Source organism: Gymnodraco acuticeps, unplaced genomic scaffold, assembly GCF_902827175.1.
Source record: "Gymnodraco acuticeps unplaced genomic scaffold, fGymAcu1.1, whole genome shotgun sequence".
Taxonomy (NCBI): domain Eukaryota; kingdom Metazoa; phylum Chordata; class Actinopteri; order Perciformes; family Bathydraconidae; genus Gymnodraco; species Gymnodraco acuticeps.
Window position 1 is genome coordinate 1 of NW_022991386.1, and position 26,314 is coordinate 26,314.

The following is a 26,314-nucleotide window of genomic DNA, read 5'->3' on the forward strand; positions in this document are numbered from 1 at the left end:
TGTGAAAATGCAACTACGGTGCTAAAATGCACATTTGAGGAACTTTAAACGGCTACTGGACGACAAAAAAAGTCAGCTTTAGCTTCTGGTTAAGCTTCAGCATTTGTGTCTTTATTAACACTAATAAAAGTATGTATATATTGTAATAAACACATTTAAAATACATTGTATTGTTGTTATTTTTAATATATTACGATGTGCCAGTTGTACTTTAACTCCAAATGTTTGTATAAATATGCGGGGGTTTTCTATGTATACATCATTTTATCTTCTTAAAGCACAATTTAACTTATTGTGTTTGTTTGAATATTTCTATTTGATCTTTTAATAGTATTTTATTCTACGGAGCACAAAAGTTTATAATATATGTTTTTTTATAAACTAAAATGACTTCATAGCAAAACAGTTTAGTCCATTCATCAATTAGCCGATTGAGAGAAAAATCTAAGTAATTTATAAACATATTTTCTCATTTACCTTTTATCATTTTTGGGTTTTTGTCTTTATTTGAGATGTTTCTGCAATGTGTAATGGGCTCTTTGCTTAAGACTGTAACTATATTTTGATGATTACTTTGACTTAAGTTCATTGAGGAGTATTTTTACAGTTAAGTAGGAAATGTAAATACTTCATCCAATATCTGAAAAGTGTGTGAACTTGAGACAGCCGTACCCAGTCTGCAGTGCAGAAGTTAACAGCTTCAGCAAAGTTGTATCCCTGATTGAAGCCGCTGTGGTACGCTCTGGGGAACGTGATGACGAACTCTCCCGCACACTGGTTCGTGCGAACAACCTGCAGACCAGAAACACACACGTCAATCAAAGAGAACTTTCTTTACTAACCATATTTCATAATAATACTACATGGGAATCTTATAGCGTTTTTCCTAATGCTCAAAGACACTTTACATAAAATCAGAACAGAAACAGTACAATCCAAGTGCGAGTATAGTGGGGGGGTGAACGGATTTTCAGATGTGACTGGGAAGGGAGTTCCAGAGGGAGGGGGAGATGCGTCTGTGTGTGTGTCCGTGTGTGTCCCCGTGTGTGTGTGTCCGTGTGTGTGAGACTGACCGGTACGCCGTGAGACATGAGGATGTTGGGGTTCATGATGGTGACCAGCTGGTGCAGGAGGTCAGGCTGATACTCAAACAGCTCCGGGGTCAGCTTCTTCATCACGGCCTCCAGACGCTCCGCCGCCACAGAGGGAACCCCGTACCACGTCTTCGGTTCCCCCCTGGAGACCATGAGATATATGGGAAGGACAGAAAAGAGAGGGAACGTTATAGTAAGAAGTAACACTATGAGTTAAATGAAGACAATACATTTCCCAAACTGTTTCATAGCAAAGTAAATGAAGGATTTCTCTGTTATTAAGTCACTTCTTTCCCTTATTGTAAGACGCTTTGGATAAAACGTAATATAACTAGGAGCAATAACAATTCTATGAGTATGATAAAATGCTGAACCCACAACAAAGCATAAATCTTTGTGTACCAGTGCAGGTAGTTGATGGAGTAGCTCCAGTGGTCCTCGATGTGCCAGCAGAAGGCGGAGAACACCATCCCGCAGTACAGCCAGGGCACCTTCATCCCAGAGATGTCTCCGTTGATGTGGCACAGCAGCGACTGCTCCAGCACCGGCATCACGTTCAGGTTCCAGCCGCTGCGAGCATACTCCTGAGCAACCAGGGAGAGAGAGCAGAGGAAATTAGCTCTGGTCCGGCCACATTTCATAGAATTAACAAACTACTGATGAGCTGATAACCAGTTCTATCACCGAAAGAAACATGTTGCTTTGTCTAATTACCAAAATATTGTAATCTCTTGTTTGTTTGACTGTTATTACGCCTGCAGGATTGTCCCTCAATATGTGATGCCTCTGTTTCAATGTATAGAGTGCCACAGTGACGCGTCCTAAAACCAGGAAGTGAGTTAGCATTTCACCACTTCCTGTTCCCTGGTCTCAGAGCCAATGGGATCTCTCCATAGGGTTTAGGAAAATATCTGAACTAAGGTATGTGGTTGAGACTAGGGATGCCAGCGATTATTCGTTACAGTCTCCATAATCGAAAATTATGGGGGGGGGGGGCGTCGAATAATCGATTATTATTCGCCAGGGCTGTCCGATTTTGATCATGGTCAGTTTCTGGCATCCCTAGTTGAGACACATTGAAGAGACGGATCACGTTTTGTTCTACGACATTAAATCATCAGCAGTGACCCCACTGGTGATTTCTGAAGAGTTTACGTGTCTGAGAAACGATGGTTGTTACCAAGTGGCTGAATAGGACTACAGAAGTTGTGGAGGCCGTTGTACGTCATTACGCCGAACACGTAAACACCGCTCTAAGTTAGTTTCTGTTCTGCTTGAAAGCAAGTCCCTGCCTCCTGCAAACTGTTCAAACTAACGCTTCAACTTGTTCCATTTAGAGTCTGTGTGTTTGAATATGGATCTTAAGTTGGCGTGACGTTGAAGCAGCGACCCTGCTGTAGCTCCTTTATAGCATAACGTTAGCATTTAGCTTCTGGCGACTAGATTTATGATTAGAAAATGATAAAAGTAGGATAGACATGTGGAGATTATCCGGCTGAACAAAACGTGACCCGTCTCTTCAATGTGTTTCAACCACAGACCTTATTTCCAGCTGTTTCCTAAACCCTATGGAGAGATTGCTTTGCTTTTTGTGGAAGGAACCGGAAGGAGTTTACTTCCGGGTTTTAGGACGCGTCACTGTGGCACTCTATACTGTTCCCTTATTGCAAATGTTTACTACTCGCTGTAACTGCAAGTATATTTTCATTGTAACTGGCGAAATATTCTCAACTGTCTTCTAAATAAAGAATATTAAAAAACAAAACAAAAACACTTTGATACAGGATAGACCGTTAAACTACAAACAGCTATTGTATCAATTCACTTTTAGTAATGCAAGTAAAACAAACATCAAAAGAACCTCAAATTACATTTTTGCACAAAATAAGTTCAAGCACTTTTAATGAGCACTCGACTCTTCCCATTAAAATGTGCACACTTCCAAGAAGATGGTGCGTACCTCCTCTTCCTTTGTGAGCGTCTTCTTGCCGTTGTCCATGGGGAAGCCGCTGCCGAACTCTTTGGAGTGAATGTCCGCTCCGTACTCCACCACCACGTCCTCCTCGATGCTGCTCACCAGCCTCCAGAACTCCCTCTCCACCAGCTCCGTGGGAACCATCTACACCGGGGAGGATGGAGATTAGTCTCCGTGTGCTTTATGATAAACAGATGACGTCTTGTGTGTGTGTTCTCTTACATGGACAGGCATGTTGAAGTAGTCTGCTTTGAAGGCGTCCGCCATTTCCCCGAAACTCTGCAGGGTGTACTCTCGTGTCGCCTGTTCGAAGCCGAATGCTTCTGCAGGTTTCTTGCACTCCTAAAAAAGTGATACAATGAAGGCGAGATACTACAGGTGAATAGGGTAATTTTTTTAACTTAAAGAGATCAGCTAGACATTTCTCCAGTTAATTACTTACATTAAGACAATTGTTTTTTGTATTACAAGTTTTCTGAAATAGCATGTTTAAATATGCAAATGATCCATAATCTCATTAAATATGCGCATATTTTAATACATTTCAGGAACACAAATCTGAACATTGGATAAAGCCAGGTTCAAAATTCTTGTTTCATTTTGTAGTCATATTAGAATCTAAAGTTTTTACAGAAGGGATTTTGGATATCTCTTTTTATCACTCCATAAATCAGAAAATACTGTCAACAGCCCTAAAATATCCAGCCATGTTTTTAGGTATAAAATGTTGTATAATTCAGGCTTTGAATGACATATGAACAAACCCTTCTGTAAAAGCCTTCATAATATTGATAGGAATATAACTGGAAGGTTTGGTGTCTCTACGTGCTACTGAAGTGGAAATGTCGGACTCAGAGTAGGAGAAAAAACTCATTTTGAGAAAACAACCTTTAAAGATTGCTGTGTGGCGCTACTCCGTGAAGGTATTTCATGTTCGGGATCATTTATTTTTTGTCTAACATTGCTTCGTGCAAGTGAAAATTGTTGTCTTCTCTGTGAACGTTTTTTTCACCGTTCTTTTGACATTTTGAGATTTAAATTTCCAGCGAAACTAGGAAGTGTTTTAGCACACCACGTGACGCATCTGAACGAATCACGTTGTCAGAAATTGACACCAGCCAATGAGATTTTGTTTCTTGGTTTAAGACCCTTTGTGCTTTCCCGATTGGTTGCTGATACAAAGGACATGACCATATTTGGATCTGATGAGATTGTGCAGGAGAGACGGAGCTTTCCAACGATATCTCTGTTGACATGGTGCACACAGCGGTCGCGGTACTTTATGTTACGTTAGAATGCTAACTTTTGGTGAATTTAGGAGAAATCTACAGACGCAAATAGACAAACTATAGTAAAATAAACACTTAAATGTGTATTTTGTACATTTTCCTTCCAAAAGCCTGAAAGAAAACATGTTATAGAATCAAAATAGCACAAAATCTCAAAATTGACCAGTACTTGAAAAACGATGTTTTTGCCTGCCGTGTCTCGCCTTAAACGTTAAATTAGTCCTCGTGGTTAAAAAAAACCCAGCAAAAAGTGTGTTATGGGGTGGGGAACATTTGTACTCACCTCTGCTACACATTTCGGGCATTTCCAGTTGCCTTTAGGAAGATCAGTGAGGGGGGGCAGCAGGCAGAAGGTGTGGTAGTTATCGTCGCAGCCGTCACACGGTAACAGTTTATCGTCATCGTCTCCGCGACCACACATCCGACACACAAAAGAGTCCACCTTTGAACAAGTGAGGAAAATGTTTTAAAATATGAATTCTAGGCACATTTAAAAGATGGCTTTTTGTGTAATGTAGGCGCCCTTCTTTATTTTGTTAAGCTACCAAATTTCCCTGAAGTTTTAGAGGTAAATTGTTATAAAAATAAATGTTTTAATATCCTATCAGAGGGAATATTATGACAACTCGAAGTGACATAAAAGACCTGAATGTGTACATCTTGAATGAAGGATTTTTTTATTGACACTGTACCGTCTCATCGAGTTAATACATATATACAATTATAAAACGGACATGTCAAATCAAGCAATCTGATTGGTTCTTATCCGTGATATACTGAGCGTATACCACAGGTAGAATTGTAAGTTACTTTTCACAACAAGTCAGTATCCCTCCGCGCCTGAGAAAAACAGTATACAGTTGGGCTGAAAAGCAAATGCTTTTCAAACTGGAACAAGAAAGCAGCGGAGAAGTAACGGGGCAGAAACCCTCCTTTTTACGCAGCGGTCCAGACATAGACATCAAACGGCAAAACATATTCAGTGTGCAGTTCCTTTGGCATTAGGGCAGGGATATCTAGATACTTTCCAAGGTTTGACATCATGAATTGAGCTACTTTTAAAGCAAGCAACGATGTTTTCAAATCTGTAATCAAAGAGGTCCGCAAAAACACTATCGGCCAATCAGATTGCTTGATTTGACTTGTCAGTTTTATAAATATATTTACATTACTTCGGTTACGAAACAAACTTACAAAGCATAAGATGGAAACATTTAAGGTTAACTTGGACCTCCGGGGGGGTCTCACTATGGAGGAGAGGATTGAGGAGTGCCTATCTCCAGAAAGCACCTAAAGGACGACATGCAGAGCTCCGTGAAGAGCAGGTAGACCAACTGGAGAAGTACCTCCATTCAAAAGCTTTCTGATGCGGGTCTTGAAACAAAGCAGAGAAATGATGACCGTTAGTGGCCACAGGTGCGAAAGCTCTCTCCAGAGCTACTGGAAGCCAAATCTCGGGGACCGGAGAAAGTGGAGCAATATTCTGACCACGCCAAGCAACAGCCTAGAACAACCTCAACCTACAAGTAACCTCGTAAGCCATGCTACTGATGCTGGACAGGTTTTCAGTGGCTGCACAATAAACGGCAACAAACAAATGAATGTAAATAAATAGCCAAATAATGGATCAACGCTCTCTGTCTAATATGTTCGCTAGCTGTTAGTGTTGTTGCATAGCAACCACCTCGCACTATGTTTCGTGCAGAAGGCAACGGAGGGACTATTTTATTTTGAACATCATTATTTACTAATAAAAACTATTTAAATTAGAGTGTGTGTTTTTATTTCATATTGCCACACTTGGTAACCATTTATAAAAGCAATAGCTCACTTCAGGCCGTGATATGTGCTCATTATATCACAGCTAAGGGGGTTGTCGACCCTCCGCTTCGTGCCGACCCACTCACTGAAGTGAGCTATTACTTGAATACACACCGTTACAGCCCTGTTTTGCCCTATTGGTGTTTATGATTTGATGATCTATACCAGGGGTGCCCAATACGTCAGTCGATCGCATGGCGTTGAAAAAAAAAAAAGTTAGCCTATCATCCACCTTACTTTGGCATTTGCCACTTGATTGACGTAAAGGTAAGCCAGTCTGAGATCTCATCTTTTCGAATACGCAGTTCACCACGCATGAGCCGAGTACCTAGTTAGCCTTCCAATTTATACAATTCTACTAAAGGAAGGGTATAACATTGACGTAATGACCAACAATGTACTGAGTTGTATTGCGCCATACGGGTTCAAGCAGTTATGCAAGGTACACCAACATAGGGTATACTTAGCATTCTTAATGTAGGTAGAGAGACCCTCCTTACACGCAGTGGGCCCTCACCTCGTCATCTGAAGCGCAAATGTTATATTCATATTCAATGTTGTCATGTAGATATAATCTTTTTACTTACACACTGCGGGTTGTTGAGGTTGCCTCGGAGCCTCATTTTCATTTTTGGAAAAGGTCCTTTTGCTTTGGCTCCCTCCTCATATTTCCCCTTCCCTTTCCCTCCTTCCTCCTCCACCTCTTCCTCTCCTGGTTCTTCCGTCTTCACTTCAGCCTTAACGGGGACAGTCTGAGGAGGGGGTTGTGGGCTCGATGTGCTCCCGTCACTCTTCTTCTCTTCCTGAGGCTCTAGTGTCTCGGTTTTGACCGAAGTATCACCGGGAGCAGGAGACACGCTTTCCTTTATGGTTTGAGGCGGCTCGTCTAAAAAAGAGATGAGCGAGGAGTGTTTGGATAGTCAGTTATCACAACATGCAATATTGTTAACGTGAAAATAAAATGAAAAACTGTCTTTATTCCAAAGGATGAGTAACTGTTGTTTGCCCAATACAGCAGTTCTGTGTGCTGCACGTGTCATGTCAAGACTAAAGCATACGCACAAAACAACCTCAGTCAGAAAGACAACTTTACTTAATGAGGTGAAATGAGAAAGAAACTACTTGAACATTTCACTCAGTCTAGTCCAAAATATCAATGTAATCTGACTAAAACCTGTTTGTATTGACTCAGCTTTAAAGGTCCCATGTCATGGCCATTTCTACTGATCATAATTCCATTGTTGAGGTCTACTAGAATAGATTTACATTGTTCAATGTTTCAAACTCACATTGGTTTCTCAAACAGCATCTCTGTAAAGTATGTGTATTCACTCTCTGTCCTACACGCCTTGTTGGAGCTCCTGCCCCTCCCTCCCTGTGAGCCCACTGTTCTCTGATTGGTCAGCTCGCCCACTCTGTTCTGATGAGTCCACCACCGTTACAGCGGAACATCAGTGATTATGTTTTACAATGGCGTTTGTTAGCAACCAGGAAATGACACCAGTAATGACAAACAGATGAGAATGCTGCGTGGGGTCTGGGAGCCGTGTTGGCGGGACGTTGCGAGGCTCGCTGCTACGAGGAGCGGACAGTGTGAGCTCTATTACTGGTGTCGTTTCCTGGTTGCTGCGTGGGGTCTGCGAGACAACGAGGAACTCAGCCTGAGCACACACACTCGTTCTGGGGCAGCATAGACAGGTCTTTACTGTGTTAGAGTTTTACTCGCTACAGAGTGTACTTTGAGGGTTTGTGACTTTGTAGACTGTTTACATGCAGAAAAAGCTACACAACACACAAGGGGGCGGGTAATAACCAGAAAAACATGACATGGGACCTTTAATCAAATTGTCACAGGTTTCCTTGACTAGGATAGGAATCAAATGCCCAGTGTTTTAGTCAACTGAAATAGGATTATGACCTTGTTTACAGATTATATCGACTCAAAACAGTCAAAAACATCAGTTCATATTGTTATCCTGTTATGGCAATTATGGTATTAAAGCTTAATACAGTGTAATCCTAACGAAATGTAACTGCTGCACCCTGGGAATGGCATATCAATGTATGTGTGATAACAGATGTCTTTGGAAGGGGGTTTTATGACACTACAGGAAGAGAGGAAGGAATTTAACATAGGGGTTATCTGTATATCTCATTGTTCTTTGTAGGTCTTGAGTTTTGCCTACTGCCATAGGGTGATCACCTGGGCCAACATGTTGTGTTGTCATGTAAATGATCTTTGATGTTTCCCTATAAGAGTGGCTGTAACACACAGAACAGGACGATCCATTTGGTGGAGGCCTCATGCATTAAAACAAAGATCTCAAAATACTTTATATCGATATTGTATTTCTTTGCATATTTGCCTAACTCGTCATTTAGTATAGACAGCAGCTAATTTTAAGTTGCTACGACAATCCTATGAGACATTTGCATGAAATTGTCTTAACTAGCATATGAATACTTGAGTTATGTTCTTTGTCCACCAAAATCCTATTTGTTCATTTCTACAGTCAACAGAGAGGGATGGGCGTGAAGTTATAGTGACTTTGACCGCCTAAAATCTTCTTCCCTTCACTACTGAGTCCAAGAAGATGTTTGTGACAAAAGTACAGGAATTCCTTCGAGGCGTTCGTGGGAATGGGAGGAATGCATTGAAGGAGGGATGGACAACCAGGAAAATAAAAGCCTTCGGGTACAGCTATTTGCTGGCGTGGACGCAGAACAAAAACTAGACTGGACCAATAATTGAGGAGCTTGAAGTTATTGCTTCAGTTGCACCAAAAAATAATGTATGATGCGTTGTTGCCTCCAGTTTTCTGTTACAAAAGACCTTGTGATAAGTGTGTCTCTGTTGCGGCTTTCACACCAGCGCTTTTCCCTTTCAAGCTCCGAGCGGGAGCTTTTCTGGTTCAGCTCCGGTTTCCCTTTTCTGCTCCCGCTCTGTTCACACCGCCCAGAGCTGCCGCTGCCGCTGCTGCGTCATGACGTCACCGTTTACGTGCCTGCTTCATAAAATCCAAACCGCGCGGAAATCCCTCACATCGACAACAACAACAATGGCCGATTGTATTGAAGCGCTGTTCGCTTTGGTTATCCTCTTACGAAACGAAATGGAAGGCATCGGACGACTTTACAAGGGACGACTTTACAAGGGACGACTTTACTTGGAACTTTACAAACATCACATGCGAAATGCAAGACTTCTTTGTGGTCTTCAACGACGAATCTGCCCCTGCCCCCGCCTTGACGTAAGAGAGACGTAAGCGACGCCGCCTCTTAGCTCCGAAGCTCTTGCCTCTAGACCGACAATTTTTGTAGCTGAAGTAAACCGGATTCCGGAGCTAAGAGGCGGCGCCTCTGCGGTGTGAACAGGAAAAACCGGTACTTTTCAGGCTCCAGCTCCGAGCCGGAGCTGAAAACGCGTTGGTGTGAAAGGGGCATGTGTGTCTGAGATGGTGGTTAACCTGTTAAGCCCCGAGCCTGTTTTCCAGGTCTCAGGCTCGAAAATGACATTTCCAGAACAAATGACTCTATCTTCACTTTTAAAAGGGGTACATTAATAATCTTTTTTCTCAAAGTAATGATAAACCTGTGAGTTGGATGTAGAAAAGTCAGAATCAATATAGATGTTTTTTAAGTAAATTCAGATTTAACATAGTAAAAAAAACTGTAAATTATAGTGTCCGTCCAAAATAAAAAACATTACTGATAGTGAAAACCCTTGAATGATGCGATAGTAGACTAAAAGCTTTAGGAATCCAAACTATAACATATAATAAGTACCCTCTATCAAGATTGATGCAAAACAAGTGAAATTTGACCTTTTTAGAGAGATTTAGAAGAAAAACCCACTTCTGGGGTCATTTGGGTGGATTTTCCATATCTCTGGCCCCCCTTGGTCGATTTTGATGATTGACATATTTGTTTAACCGTTAGAGCCAATAGAATCGAGGGGGAGTTCCTAAAATCCATCTAAACATTACCCATTGGTGAATGAATGATGCGTAGCCAGAATTCCCAAACCCGGAAGCTGTCATACTAGAGTAGCTATCGTAGCAGCTATATATGAAATCTCCGTTATTGACATAAATATGAAGATGGATTATCAGTAATCATTTCAAAGTGACACAGACACATTGGATTAACTGGATTAATTGTGAGACTTGTTTTGTTTCGGTAAAAATGGTTCGTGTCGTCAGTTAGCTGAGTTTCTTCCCGTTAATCGGGTATGACACATTAATAGGTTTTTAAATGTTAAGAAGCACTGAGACACAGTTTCGTGAAAAAAAAAAAAACAGGGTTAAATGATGTTGTGGTTGTGACCCTTACCTTTCTTTCGGAGGCCTTTCTCCCTCGCCATCAGTCCGAGGCCCATCATCTTGGGCCCGGCGCCGTAGATCTGCAGCTTCTTCAGCTCTGGGTTCTTCTCGATGTCCTCCTCTGTGGGTTCAGGCTGTGGGTAGAAGGACATTTTCATCATAAAAGACGTATCAGTACAGATGGACAACAACTCTACTCTCCACAGCACACAGAGCCAAGCGAGGGTCTCGGCATGAAGGTGGAGCGATGGCATCACGAGAAGGGATCACACTCAAGAGAAGTTAGCTCAGATCACTGTGAAAGATTTAACGTTAAGACCCACAACCAACACAAAACACACATAATCACCAGCAGTTGCAATCATACAGTCAGACGCTGTTATTTAGACCTTTGTTAATAAAACAAATGTTTGTTTCCTATCAATTATAAATGACAAGTTAGTCTGAAAAATACACACATCTTTCTATGCAGAAGTTTGATAGCCACTCTTTTACTGTTGTTTTTATTTGCTTGAGTTTGATGCATTAACATTAGCAATGTCACAAGCAAGTGTCCTCATTTTAGACATGTATGAACATTTGTGGAAAGATGTGTTTAAATGGTTGTTTTGTTGGTCAGAGTCGGTTCCAATCACATTTCTTCTCACTTTTTGTATTACTGGGGCATATTCTCTAAGGCTGGAGCCACACAGAGACGGTAACGCAAACGAACCGAAATCGTTGTCAAAAAAGTCTTCCGTCCACACGCAATAGGCACCAGAAACGTGTCCTTCCACACGAGACCGCTCGACCCACTGTAGTACATATGCCTGTAAGTGGCGCTGTATTTCCGCCACAAAATACACCAAAAGCAGCGAACAAGACTTCCGAGCATGGTTTCCATGGTTGCCCTTCTGTTTATTCTCCGCGGTGGATTTAGCAGCAGAGGTGGGGAGAGGCAGGGCTCTTTTTCTCCGTCTGATCTTTCTCACCTGTCCGATTAGACTTCACTCGCGTTCATGTCCATAGCGATCAGATCTAGCTAGTTCTAGCTAATGATATGACTGCCTGAGTGTCAAAGGACACCTAAACAATAAGCGACATTTTGACCGGAGAATTTTAGATTTCGGCTAACGGAAACTTTGCCGTGCGGGGGGGGGGGGGGGGTTTGCTGGAGGCACCTGCTGGGTGCACTGTCCTGCGAGACACCGGGACCTGGCTCGAAACACTCTTGTTGTTGGCGAAACACATCAGCAATGACGCGGGACACACGGGGGTGAGCAGGAGAGGTGGGGAGAGGCGGGGCTATTGCTTCAACGTTATCAGAAAATGATCGTTAGGGTGTAGACACGGTGCCGTTTGGCCCCCCCAGAGCGTTTTGTCCGCAGATCTACCCACCTTGGGACCCGTTATCGTTATCTGCGTTTCCCTGTCGGCCTCGTGTGGCCGAACCATCTATATCAGGGGTCTCAAACTCAAGGCCCGGGGGCCAAATCCGGCCCACGACTTCATTTTATGTGGCCCCGCAAGAGCTTGCAAAGAATATAATACGTTTATTATACGGTTACATGCCACTTTACAGAAGCAGGTTGCCCATGAACTACATGTCCCACAATGCATCTTGTTTTGTGACATGCGTACTGAAGAGACTTGCAATTATTTGATTCTGCTTTCAGACGTAGTTAATTACTAAGTTATTATCCTATCCGATAATAATCCAATTCAGAGGCAATAATGTAATACATTATTTTATATATATTTATATAGTTACAACCGGCCCTTTGAGTGCAACCTTTATGCGAATGTGGCCCGCGATGAAATTGAGTTTGACACCCCATGTCTATATGATAGAGAACTGTAGCGGATACGACCGTTACCGTTCTCATGTGGCACCAGCCTAAGACTTTTTCATCCCAAAAGGACCTCATATACAGAAAAATAGCACTGAACCATGTGTTCCTTATGTAAGCTTTTGGATCTGTGGAGACATGAGGTGTGATTTTAAAAGAGATCAGTGCTTTAAATATTTCTTGAGTACTTTTTTTTGATAAAACACAAATAAGATGAGACAGTATCACGTTGTAGTGAATGCTTGGTCATGTCAGACTTCCCGTGCATTACATAATTGTTGCGCCACACTCTGGCCTCTAGTTCAGTCTGCCATATGATTGCAAACTTCACACACAAGTCACGTGTCAACAGCAAAGTAGACAGAAACACAGAAGGTCTTAACGTCTCTTTCGCTAAACACACTAGATCTAAAAAGGCACATAAAAGCAAGATTTAACAACCAGTTAAACTAACAACGTGTTCTCTAAACATTTAAAAAGGTTTTATGGTAATTTCACACACTGGAGGTTTAGTCCGAATCTGGGAGGTTGGGCTTCTACAAATCGATAGTCTTTGTGCCGTCTGAATGCTATAACTGCTAATGCAGGTAAACATATAAATTATGGAGCCACGTCAGTTGGTAATATTAATGGATGAAACGCAGAATTACCTAAATGAATGCCGTACATTTCGGAGAAATTAATACAGAATTTTTGTTTACCAGAATAGGAAATGACAAATGTAATAGAAAAGACTGGAATATTCTGAGATAATAATTGTGAGAAAGAACCTTGGGTGTTGTGATTTGTGTCAATGTCTATGATTATATGGTGATGCTGGGCTGAAATCACAAGTATCTTTTTCCCTTTTTTGTGTAAATCTGAGACGTTTTTGTCAGGGAATAATTTCCATAGATGTTTACCTTTTGCCCTCTGACGCAGATGCCCAGCCTTAGGCAGCATGCTATCTCCCATAGAAGGGGCTGCCCTAGCATATTGTTGTTGTTACCAGTTTGTGACCGGGCAGCTCTCGGTCAGAGATAGTTATTGTTGTGGGACACTGGCTGGAACACATCCTTCTCAGGGTGTAGATGACCCCGAGCCATAAGAGACAACAACTGTGATTTAGTGTCCTCAGCTGTTTGGTCTATCTATTGAAGAATATTGATTATTACACTCTGAACTAGTTAAAACCTGGAGCTACAGGAGGGGTCTTCAGGATTGATTGTGGCATCTCAACCTGTGTCAACTCGTGGCTCGTGACAGGTCTTGTGAATTCTCCGGCCGAAGCTCCAAATAAACCGTCAGTGTTTGCCATCAAAGCTCCAGCTCTCCTCGTATCTCTCTGAGTCCTGACTCCTATTGCTACAGAAGTTTCCCCCACCGTTTTCTTTCAAATAATTATCTCAAAGAATATATCACAAAAAAAGGGGAAAAAAATTAGTATTTTCTCAGATTCTTAGTTTATCTTCTGAATATTCCCCCTGCCCTGCCTATGCAATAGCCTTAATATGCAGTCCAAGGATGCATCCTATTCCCACAACAACACATATTATATAAATGTCATGACAACTTTGTCAGTGCCAAAATCTAGACAGATACAACGTGTTTCCAAAGAGAGTAATGGAAAATGCTTGATGTTTGTTTTACTCTCCTCCTTGCATTACATATGTGCAAATAACTGCCTATTGTTATATATTCTCTGACTGAGTAAATAACCCTTTTTCCTGGAACCTAAACTCTGTTACAAGTGGGACGGACAAAGCAGATCAACACAGCTTGATATTAGAGGGGCAATCAAACAAACCTGGAGAAGCTTGGAGGCAAACAATAATTATGTGATAAAAAAGAACTGTCTTTTTTGTAATGTCCGTCCCATCAGCAGACCAAGTTAAATGAAACCTACGAGGTTCCCTCTGTGTGAGTGCACTCGAAGGAGAAGTCATGCAGCCACACAGTTAGCTGCTGCAGAGCGGAGAGAGCGAGGCGAAACAGCAGGAAGCACACAGAAAGCCCAGCCACAAAGCAACCAGAAGCCAAGTGCAACCACAGAAGAAGGGCATGGTGAGAGACAAGAGAGCGCTTCAGTCCCACAACCAGACAATTGGCAATTCGGGAAAACGTTAAGTTAAAGATTCTTCAACGGCAATTAGTTCCACGTCTGCATACGTTCATATATTCTTGTATGTATCCTTACCCTGTTGCTGTTTAAACTACTGAATTTCCCCACAGGGATTAATAAAGATCCATCTTATCTTATATTCAAGACCAATTACTAAGTTGTAGATAGAATAGAATTGGGAGGGATGAAACCCTCTGTAATGGTCACACATGCAGAGCACACAGCGACATGTGTTCTCTGCTTTTAACCCATCCTAGTACCAGGAGTCTAGTACTAGGAGCAGTGGGCAGCTATTGGACAGCGCCCGGGGAGCAATGGGAGTGAGGGGGGAAGGGGGATGTTCGGTGCCTTGCTCAAGGGCACCACGGCAGGGCAGGAAGTGAACTGGGACCTCTCCAAGTAGCAGTCCACACTCCATATTGTAGGTCTGGTCGGGGACTTGAACCGGCGACCCTACGGCTCCCAGTCCAAGCCCCTACTGACTGAGCCACTGCCGGATTGGATTGGGTTTTTGGCTAGAAACTGGTTTCCGAATTAGGGGTGTTGAAAATAATCGTTTCTACGATGCATTGCGATGCGGACGTGGACGATTCGGTATCGATGCAGTGACGGAAGATAATCGATTATAGCGTAGTAACGTTGCTTCCTGATTTTCCGGCCGCGGCTTTACTAAAAGGTTGTTTTTTCTGTCACTTTAATATCAAATCGGTCGGTGACGCAGAGATCAGGGAACAGACGTGACAGCGGCACAGCAACACCAAACACGGAGCAGTCTGCTTTATCCATCAACACAAGAACACCAGTCCAGAACCAACAGCAGAAGGACCCGCTCTGAATCACTCCGTGTCGCTGCGGCACAGAGACACAGGGATTTATGTTTTTCAAAAATAATCGCGTTACAATCATGTCAGGTTTTTGGTGGATTTAATTAAGTCTTGGATTGCAAAGTATGAATGTCCTCTATCAATTTTCAGACGATATATACGTGTGTAAAGTTTGTGAAGGCAGGAGGAAAAAAGCTTCCGCGATCACCGTCACATCCGTTCCTCTAAGCCCCGCCCCCTCCCTGAAAATAATGAGTGACAGGCTGACAGTGATAAGGATAGAAACTTTATTATTCACTTAATCACTGAGATATAATGAAGCTAACTTAATCTCATACATTCATGGGATTTATATAACAGTAAGACAGAGAATGTAAGTGTGCACCCACATGCAGTATTTTAGTTGTTATATGCTGTTGTAAATACTCCTGTTGTCTGCTGTGTTCAGACTCAAGTCCTGTGTGTGATGCCACATTCAGGACATTCAGTGTCCTTTTTTTAACAGAAGACCGTTGAGCTGCAGCTAGACTGCAGAAGCATTAGTGTTTTGTTTTTGAGGATGGAACAACTTCACACACAGATATAGGGAGGCTAGACCTATACAGTTCATTTATTTTGGTTTATAAATTAATGTCAAGACATTTATGTTATTGATTTCTGAAGCACTTTCTAAATAATAAAAAGAGAGTTCATATGTATTTACTGCATGTATGCATTGATGAAAAATAAGCCATGTGCAGTAATATAAAAAATTGAGGATGCAACGCATTGGTATGAATCGTGATATCGAATTGAATCGAATCGTTGACAGGATAATCGTAATCGAATCGTGAGACCAGTGAAGATGCACAGTCCTGCTCCGAATGCCTTTGTTCAACATAAGACAACATAGGGCCTACTCTACAGTTAATTTAAAACATATATTCAAAACAGCCGTGGTAATCTACAACGCTGTGGTCATGTTCTAGTCCTTTCTAGTCTGCAAATGGCATTTAAATTATAGTTTAATTATGTTATTGTCCAAAGAGTTTATTTTATTTCTGCAACAATCGTGTGACCCTATAACGGCTTAGGGAGTATGATCGCATGTTAATGGAAATGTTTTAGTAGACACTTCAGAGGGGGTGAGGTGGTTTAGGAAAAAGATGGAGATGGAGGAGGAGGAGGAAGGCGAGCTGATTTGCTGAAGAGGCAGTACCGCAGAGATGAGCTGAGAGCCAGTGGTGAGAGGATGGGGGGCCAGATCCTCTGGACCCTGCAGGGGGAGACAACAACAGCAACAATAAACTAAGACAAGAGGGGAAAAGGGAGATGAGAGGGAGGGAGAGAGCCACCTGACACTTGGACACATCTGATGCCGGTCCAAAGAACATATTGTGGATTTGGAAACTACATTTGTTATTTCAATTTAAAACTAGACACCATTTAGATGGGGTTGCATCATATTAAGTACGAATGGTTTAGTTACATTTTGTAAGAAGCCTCAACTATTATGAAAGCATACCGTTTGAGACTAGATTTATAGTATTTCAGGTTTGGCAACATGGTTGTGAAAGTGTTAAGAATGTAATGGTTGCCGTGCAAGTGTGTTCTCATGCACAATACTTGTAGTACAGTTTAATTCTTAAAAATAATTGTACTGACTTTTTGCATGTAATACTTGTATGATTAAAGCTTAAGAATGCTCAACAAAATTGCTCAAAATAAAGCAATAGGAAATGGATTTCATATTAAGAAGCCCATGTCTTAAAAGTGTCCTAATTGAGAGCCGCAGTGACGCGTCCTAAAACCCGGAAGTAAGTTAGCATTTTACCACTTCCGGTTCCTTCCACAAAAAGCAAAGCAATGTGTTTCAACCACAGACCTGATTTCCAGCTATTCTCCTAAACCCTATGGAGAGATCCCATTGGCTCTGAGACCAGGGAACAGGAAGTGGTGAAATGCTAACTCACTTCCTGGTTGTAGGACGCGTCACTGCACCACTCTTTTGTGTGAATCATCTAAATACATTGAAACTAAAAACAATATCTGCATCAATCTTTAGTTTGTATTCCCGTCAATGCAGCATGTAAAACAATATGCAAAACAAAAGATGCATTTCAGCCGCACACATTAAAAAAGAACTAAGCATTGGTTAGCGTTACGTTCCCAATGTATAATAAGTAAGTCAACAAAACCATGGGAAGAAGGTTTTAGAAAGTAAAGCTGCTCGTAACCAGCGTGAGATAATGGTTTTGTGTATTGGTGATATTAGCGGGGGGGAAATGGGTTGTGGCTTATGAAATGAACAGGTATGTTGAGATGGAAGGAAGTGGAACAAAAACAAAGCAGAAAACAATGGCAGCCATGGAGCAGAGAGCTGAAAATGCAGCGTAACGCAGAGGTGCGCTGCGGGATGGAGAGGAAACGTTGTGAAGCTCTGAGTGCACCGTCACATCTTCCTGTAAATGTAACTGAGGCACGTGGCACATGGATAAGCACTGGAGAAAGTGGATTACATGACAGCATGGAGGAACACGCTAGAATATCTTTCATCCAGCAGACACTCGTCGGTCTGATCGACTTTTTGTTTGCCTGTAATGATGGACGCTGTTATGATTTTCCTTCGGCTCCTAGTTAGATGGTCCTTAAACTTCACAATGTTAACAAACATGATACACTTTCTCCTGTGTATATCACTTGAAAAAAACACACACACACGTTAGTCAAAATCACACCTAAACACAATATTTTAGTTAAGCAGTATTTACATTGTTACTCTACCTATTTTTCTATAAAGTGAAGATTTGTTTACCTACTTTTGAAACATGCTCTGATAGAATAACTGTATGCTGTTGGAAAAACACAATATTTTACAGATGCAGTTTCACTAATCCCATTTTCCTTTTTAAATAGGGTCGTAAGGTGACGATCGTCTGTGGCGCTAATTGAATCCTTAGTGACCAGTTCAGTGTCAGGTTCCTGCTCATACAGGTACGTAAATGTACTGAAAGGAGTGAAGGAGCTGTAACTCACATCGGGCTGGCAGCGGCTAGCTCTGCGTCCGTAGCTGCTCATCTTGGACGGCTGCACAGACTGTCGCAGCGGGATGGAGTGAGGCTTGTACTCTTTATCCACCTCCTCTCCGTCGTAGTGCTTCGGCTTGTAATTCTACAGATGATGTGGAAAATGTAGTTTTTATTCAAACGACGAAAGATACAGGTGATGTACAGTAATACGTTCAGAGATGCACCAGGATATGAACACGAACACACAACTCGACTAAATAAATAGATTTAAAAATGTACACACACACAAATATTGTATTTTATTACATTTTTGTCTGAGCATACAATTACATTTTCCATTGAAAATACATTTGTGCATGCTGTAAATTATAGAACCCAAGTAGAGAGGAAATTATAATCTGCCAAGAAAATTAATTTCCAATAAATCGTAAAGAAATAACCAAAAATCTAAAAGTGTGTGATACTATCCTCTTGATTTGTGTGATGCCCCAATCGTATTTATTCTTAATATATATATACTAAAAGCAACCAGGTTACTTTCCACAGATGGACACATTCTATGAGCCCTGGTATTACAAAAAGGACAGATGAGAATGTGTAGATAGGTACCGGCAAGCTGGAGCCAGACTGGAACATCTCGAAGGGGTAGACGATCCTCTCGAAGTGCGAGCGCAGCAGAGAGCCGATGTTCTTCCCCGGAGGGTAACCGAGCCTCTGAGCAACACGAGCCCAGCGCCGCTCCTTACACACCATCTCAAAACCCCCTTCATGCGTCACAATCTGCAGCAGACCAAAGCCAGATGAGAAACCCAGAAATAGGGAAAGAAAAATGACAACAAACAAACACTTATTTAAAAACAAACAATTCAAGTTTACCCTCGACAGCGCGAAAAGATCAAGGATGCGTCTTTCAATGTGAGGGATCTTCAACGAGGACGCCTGGACCTCCCAGAACCTGGCGATGCGGTCCAAATAATTCAGCTTCACTCTGGTCTCCGCCTAGAATAAAATGCATGAGGGATCATCAGGATTACTGGGGTGAGTTCCATCAACGACTTCAATCCTCTGTCAACGACGTACAGCTTTGAGGGGAAGACCTTACCTCCAGCTCGTTAAGCCTCTGGATGCGGGGTGTGAAGCGAAAGGTGTCCAGCTCCACTGAGAACGGAGGTTGCCAGTCCTGTTACAAAGGCAAAGACAGAAGAGTTGACGTGTCTTGGTTGTTACCAAGTGGCTGAATAGGACTGCAGAAGTTGTGGAGGCCGTTGTACGCCATTACGGCAAACACGTTTTTATTTGACGGGGACGCATTGATTAACATTTCTGTAAACGCGCCAACAGGCTATTTTTCATCTGCAGTCCCTGGACAGATGTTGAAAGTCATCCTAAAACAACAGTCAACATAGATGCTTATATTATGATAAAGGCAGATATAAAAGCTAAGGCTGTCAAGTTAACGCGTTAATAACGTAACTATGGACAATCGTGCGATTCAATATTTGAATCGACTGACAGCCCTAATAAAAATATCAAAACTAAAATGCGTATTCACAAAGCAGACCGATAGCAACAGGTCAAGGCACATGTGCACACAGAGCGTTGTGAAGTGCAGATTGTGTCCGTGTTGACAGAGCTGATTTTCCACTAACCATGTTTTTAAGTTAGATTTGAATAAACTGCAGGTTTTGTTCTCTAACCGTTACTGGGACTGAGTTCCAGTGCAGCTTTAAAAGAAAACGAAGATTGGCTGAATGAACTCTTCCTTAATGGAACAAGGCAGTCTCCTCTTGTTGCCGTAGTTACAGGTGTGCAGGTATGGTGATAAAATGTCTGAGCGGAGGTGAGGTAAGGCCGTGTATTATTTTGTACATGAGGCAAGCATTTGCATATCTCATTACATTTTCCCAGCTCAACAAGTTATATTTTGTGAGTATTGGGCAACGATGAGAATGAATTTCTTATCTACTATTTTAAGTGTTTGTGTTAAACACTGCTCTAAGTGCGTTTGCCCTGTTCTGCTGAAAGCCAGTCCCTGCCTCCTGCTAACTGTTCAAACAAACGCTTCAACTTGTTCCATTTTGAATCTGTATGTTTGAATATGGATCTGAAGTCGGCGTGACGTTGAAGCAGCGACCCTGCTGTAGTTCCTTTATAGCATAACGTTAGCATTTAGCTTCTGGGGACTAGATTTACGATTAGAAAATGATAAAAGTAGACATGTAGAGATTATCCGACTGAACAAAACGTGCATTCATCAAACAGGTTGGTTTTCACAGATCTTATTTCGAGCTATTTTCCAAAATCCTGTGGAGAAATCCCGTTGCTTTGTGTCGAGGGAACCAGCAGCTTCCTTCCGGGTAAATACGTCATCCCTGCACCGCTCGATTGAAAACTTGTGGAACCAAATGCTCAAACAACTTGTCTACTTGCTGCTTCAACTGGGATCACTGTCATTCAGCGTGCTTACTCAAAAAAAAATATATATACATGGACAACGGAGATTAAAGAGATAGTGAGCTTAAGTTTGGGCTTAACTCTGGCTTTCAGGCTCAAGAACAAGGTCATGGCTCCCTACTTAAGAGCAGTATTACACTATCAACAACTCAAGGCATAAACTGATTAGGAAATCAACATTCCTACAAGATCATGGAAACAACTACAGCGTCGGTAAAGTGACGAACATTTAGTAGTAAAAGTACAATCTGTATAACTGCACGATAATATCCACGAAGCCCTAAAAACGATACATTTGCGTTTTTCCTCCAGTAACCCTCTCTATTCTCTCCTGTAATGTCACTCTTGTAACAATGTAATGTATTTACAGTTAGAAACAAAACATTAATGCACATGAGCATAATAGTATGTAGGGATGCTCCGATCGATCGGCCGATACTCACTCTCTACCGATCCATCGGTGCTCTCTAAACATGCCGATCGCGAGAGCCGATCGCATGACGTAAAATACATGACACTTTTCTCTGTGCGCGGCAAAGCAAGCTCGACAAAATGGCTTCACCGGTCTGGCATTAATTTAAGGTGTCCGAAAAAGACAGTGAAATAGCGGAATGCAACGTGTGTGAAGCAGAAACCCTGCAGCTCCGCCCGCCGGACCGGTGAGCGGAGCGAAACACACAAGAGTTAGACCTAACACACTTAGCTATTTGATCTACCTCTGGAACAAGCTAAACTAGTTATTATAAATATATGTATTCTTCACTTCACTCATTACTGGATCAGTGAGCGGCATGAGATACTGACAGGCTGTCAGGAGAGAGAGAGGGAGAGAGGAAAAGAGAGCGCTTCCGCTCATTTCTCCCGTGTTATTCTCCAAAGTTAATGTAAACTTGAATAATGTTCATCATTTGAATGTAATAATTAAGTAGATTGTTGTTTGTGGAAGCTCCAGTGAATGAGCATTAACTGAGTTTAAACATCACTTTAAATGGAAGATTTAAAGTGATGTTTAAATCTTCCATTTAGGCCCCGCCCACTCGATCGGAATCGGTATCGGCCGATACTGATTCCGGCCCCGAAATTAGCGATCGGAGCATCCCTAATAGTATGTATAAAGAAAGTTACTTGCTATAGCCGTTTAATCGTTTTATATCTTATGTTGAGTGAACATCCTACATAGTTACCCTGCTGAATTATAATTGTTGCTCAACATCAACTCAACCCTGGGAAGAAGTCACTTGATCCGATTCACTTTGTTGACGTTGCACATAATGTGAGCATGGTCAACACTGCATGCTACAGATGTCACACATAGCGCAGCAGTTGGCATGGCATTGAAGAAAACATAATGTAAGCATGAACAAATATTTACTTGTGGAGGTCGGATTTTGCAGATTCCAGACTTCTCTGCGATTGGACGTATCTTGGCGATGTAGCCCAGAGGATCCTGAAACTCCTCCCATGACGGCTCAAACACTGGACACTCCGGAGGAGGAACAAACTCTTCCCCTTCCATTGCCCTGAAGATGGACAAGTCAAAACAAGTTCATAAACTGATGGGTTTGACGCAGCATCACAGAGAGCATTTTATGTATGAAAGTCGAGTTTATCATTTGTAGAGAACCATTTAAAACCATGCACAGTTTTAAATACATTAAAATCCTTGTTTATCAGAATAGATCTACATTTGTCTTGGTGATAGCCTGGAGCAGTGTACAACTGTAGGTACACAATGTGAAACCTTCTACAAAAATGTTCACTGGTCGATATTTTATCTTCAGAAATGACACATTCCCAATAACAGGAAACTAAAGCATTTTTTTTTTAAAGGTCAAAAGGTTAACATGTTTTACACGTGTATGTAAAAACAATAAAAAAGCATATTGTACAGCTCCTACAAAAGTTCACTGCATGTGTTTACTTCTCTCTCTCTCACACCACTTCCTGGTTCAGCACTGCACAGTAATATTGTCATCTTTACATATATTTAGCACTTAGTTCCTCTGCATGTTTCATAGTTGACTATTTCCTCCAAAACGGAACACAATATCCAACAACAAGAGACCAGGATAATCCCAGGATATGGATTTGTGGTGTGGCCCTTCTTAAAGACCCCTCCCCCAACATCCAACACAACAAAACAAACGCCATGCTCTGCTGAATCAACAAGGCCCATAGTAGAGGGGCAAAAGGTGTAAGTGATGCTTTAAGAGTCAATGTAAATCAACAATCACATGTATTACATACAGAAGTGACTGCTACATCTCTGTATCCACTTGAGCCAAAAGCATTTTTTCCATGTAATGCGTTTGCATCAAAGTCTTAACATAAGTATCTTTTAAGGAGGCATTATTGAATACATATCGTGAGTTTTTCAAACAATCTCATTCTGGGAGTAAAATGTCCTCATGTGTTTGATTCTTTAAAGGCCTTCATACAAACAATGGCGTGGAGGCCACGAACCCTAGAAGGCCATGAAGGCATCACCACTCGCAAGTGGGATGGACTAGATTCATTCATTCGCTTTAAAAAAGGACAAATGACAACAAATGCACAACCACTCGATAGCAGAAAGCTAATACTTACATTATATGTCGATTAACGTGTTGTTATTATTACTCGATTATACACAAGATGGCAAGTGTTAGCTCACTACTAGCTACTAAACTAGGGGTAACATTACACACCAGGAACAGCCAAAATAATTGAGAACATGTTTGAAATGTTATTGTTATTGTTATATTGTGTTAGCTTGGTGTCTTTCAATTATATTCCATCAAGAATTGTGTCTATTGTTCAGGTATCGCGATAACGTAAGGATCGAGGCCTTCCACTTCTCGCCTTCCTTTAAATCTATTTAACAGGGACAGTGCACATTAAAAAACATTTCTGTACATGTGCAAGAGTTAGCCAAGAGGCAATTTTTCATCTGTAGGCCCTGGACAGATAATGTTAATCCCCCTAAAAACAAATGGATAGGTAACCAGCGTTAGGTGGGTACAAAAAAAGCAATGTAACAGAAAAAACAAGCTAACCTAGCTATCAAATGTAGGTTTGAAATTGGGGAAACTGGTGTTAAAACTAACATTACACACCAGGAAGAGCCATAACTAAATAATTAAAAACATGTTTACACTGTAATTGTTGTGTTGTGTAAGCTTGGTGACATACATTTCTATTCCATCATGAATTGTGTCTATTGTTCAGCTATATTATTATTTATAAATATTATATTTGTACGGGTATAGCTTTATTTCATGTACATATTGCTATATTTTATTGTTATATACGTATTATTAAAAAGTCTTATGATGTATCTTCTTTAACTGTGTTGCCCCATAAAAACCTGCTTATTTTCCTATCGCGATAACGCCGCTCTCAGCTACCGTTAGCATCGAGGCCTCCCATGGTTAAAGGTAACTAGCATTTAGGTGGCTAATGTAACAGCAAACAAGCTAACCTAGCCTGTAGGCTAACAACCAGCGATCGTTAGTTATTCATATGCAGTAAAGCCCAGTATGTCTGACCCCACTTGCACAACAATGTCTCGGTTACACTGACCCGAAGACACCTCGATGTCCCGGGTAATGACAGGGCTGCTGGTCGCTCTCCTTCCTCTGTTGTTGTGATGAACGCTGGAAATAAAACGGGTCCAGTTGGCTAGCTAACACTGCTAGCTAAAAGTTGAACGTTTTCCAGCCTCAGTTCTCCATATAACTCCGCTCTGGATGGCGGAGGTTTGTTTGATGGTGTACGAAAGTCTCAAACGTTATCACTTAATGTCTCTATCAATAATTCCCTCGACCAACATCATCACTCTCTTCAAGCCATCCTATCTTTCTTGACGAGACGCCATCTTAGTTTTCTCACGACCGAAGCACAACCCTGGAAGTGTTACCACGTACCGCACGTTTACTCCCAGAAAGTAGTCCCCACGTACGCCTGTTCAAGTCATGTAACTGCAGCGGGATCGGCTGTGTATGGAGAACGGAAATGACATAACGTATAAGAACGTAAATAATTAAAATAAATCTATAAAAATACAGAAACACACGGAGAAATACATCAATACAGGAAAAATGCATGGAACAATAAATAAATGCTGTGGAGGCGTTAGTGAAAAAAGCAATGACACATTTAATTCTAAAAATGATATTATTATGTTATAATGCATGAATTAAGTAATTGTTATAATGATTATTGTCTCTATTTATTTGTCTTTTTTTGTATTACCAAAGCCTGTGAAAAAAACTAAAACTTTATTGAACTACGGGGGTAAAATATATGTGATATGATACATTTTCTTATAGTATAAACATGCCTATTAACATCAATTATTTATGAGGAAAATGTGAAATAAGTGTGTAAAATGTGTGCCTTTTTTGCTATAATATGTATCAATAATAAATAACAACAATACATATTTTTAAATAGATGATAGAACTATGTATAAAGAAAGAAATACTACAAAGTAGGGTTGAGTTGCCCTAATGTGGGACACTCCCTAATGTGGGACACATTTCCACTGCAGCGCGTAGCACCGTTTAAGCGTGCCATGCCAAACCAGGCCCGTTTTTGTTGCGTTTCCACTAGGGGTAGTTCCGGCTAACGGGTCTTTTCACAGTTTTTCTGGCCCTCCAAAATCGTGGTTCTTTCCGGGCCAACAACCGGGCTGAGTATGCTAAACTAGTGACGTGAGTGGCTACAACTACTAACACAATGAACATTATTTTACCGTGATGTAATTGTAATACACATTTTCAAAATTAAGTAACAACATACTGATACCGGTTAGTAAAAACCATGAATTAATGCTTTGACAAGTGTGTAGACAAGACAGCAGGCGAAAAACCTTTTAAAATGCGTGTTTTCTGAATGGAGATCGGCGAAGGTAACGCAGTATGCTCCGACCATACACACTCACAACAACGGCCTATACAGACATAAATAAACCAGCGACTGTATTCGCCATGACACAGACAGTCTGTGGTTTGTTCTTGTTTAACTTTAGTTGATTTGTACTGCAGTCAGCATGTCGTTGTGTCCCTGAGACACTTCACCCCAAATTGCTCCTGTGTTTGCCCACAGTATTGAGTATGTAAGTCGCTTTGGATAAAAGCGTCTAACAAGTGACATGTAATGTAATGTAATGAACTGTGCTGGTCACTAAGGATCACATTTCAATTAGCGCCACAGATGATCAGGAAATGTATGTTTATACTCCTGGTTTTTAACCCCTTCGAACCCTAACTTTTGAAAATGGGATTAGTGAAACTGCATCTGTAAAATATTGTGTTTTTCCAACAGCATACAGTTATTCTATCAGAGCATGTTTCAAAAGTAGGTAAACAAATCTTCACTTTATAGAAAAATAGGTAGAGTAACTGTGTGTGTGTGTGTGTGTGTGTGTGTGTGTGTGTGTGTGTGTGTGTGTGTGTGTGTGTGTGTGTGTGTGTGTGTGTGAATACAGTAGAAACATTTTCTACTAGTTTTTTTCAAGTGATATACACAGGAGAAAGTGTATCATGTTTGTTAACATTGTGAAGTTTAAGGACCATCTAACTAGGAGCCGAAGGAAAATCATAACAGCGTCCATC

At 41.3% G+C, this 26,314-nt stretch overlaps 1 protein-coding gene across 2 annotated transcripts; it reads right to left on the reverse strand.

Annotated features, from left to right (window-relative positions):
• Positions 1-672: 672 nt before the first annotated feature.
• Positions 673-24,639, reverse strand: kdm5c (lysine (K)-specific demethylase 5C; the record flags this gene model as incomplete). Of its 2 annotated transcripts, XM_034241338.1 has the most annotated exon segments (15): positions 673-792; positions 1,074-1,236; positions 1,497-1,678; positions 3,055-3,213; positions 3,292-3,411; positions 4,642-4,800; positions 6,767-7,065; positions 10,512-10,635; positions 16,454-16,510; positions 18,271-18,405; positions 18,873-19,043; positions 19,140-19,262; positions 19,366-19,443; positions 22,090-22,237; positions 24,279-24,639. In XM_034241338.1, coding segments are annotated over 14 exon segments (2,034 nt in total), but the record flags the coding sequence as incomplete, so codon positions are not given.
• Between the last annotated feature and the right edge of the window lie 1,675 nt (positions 24,640-26,314).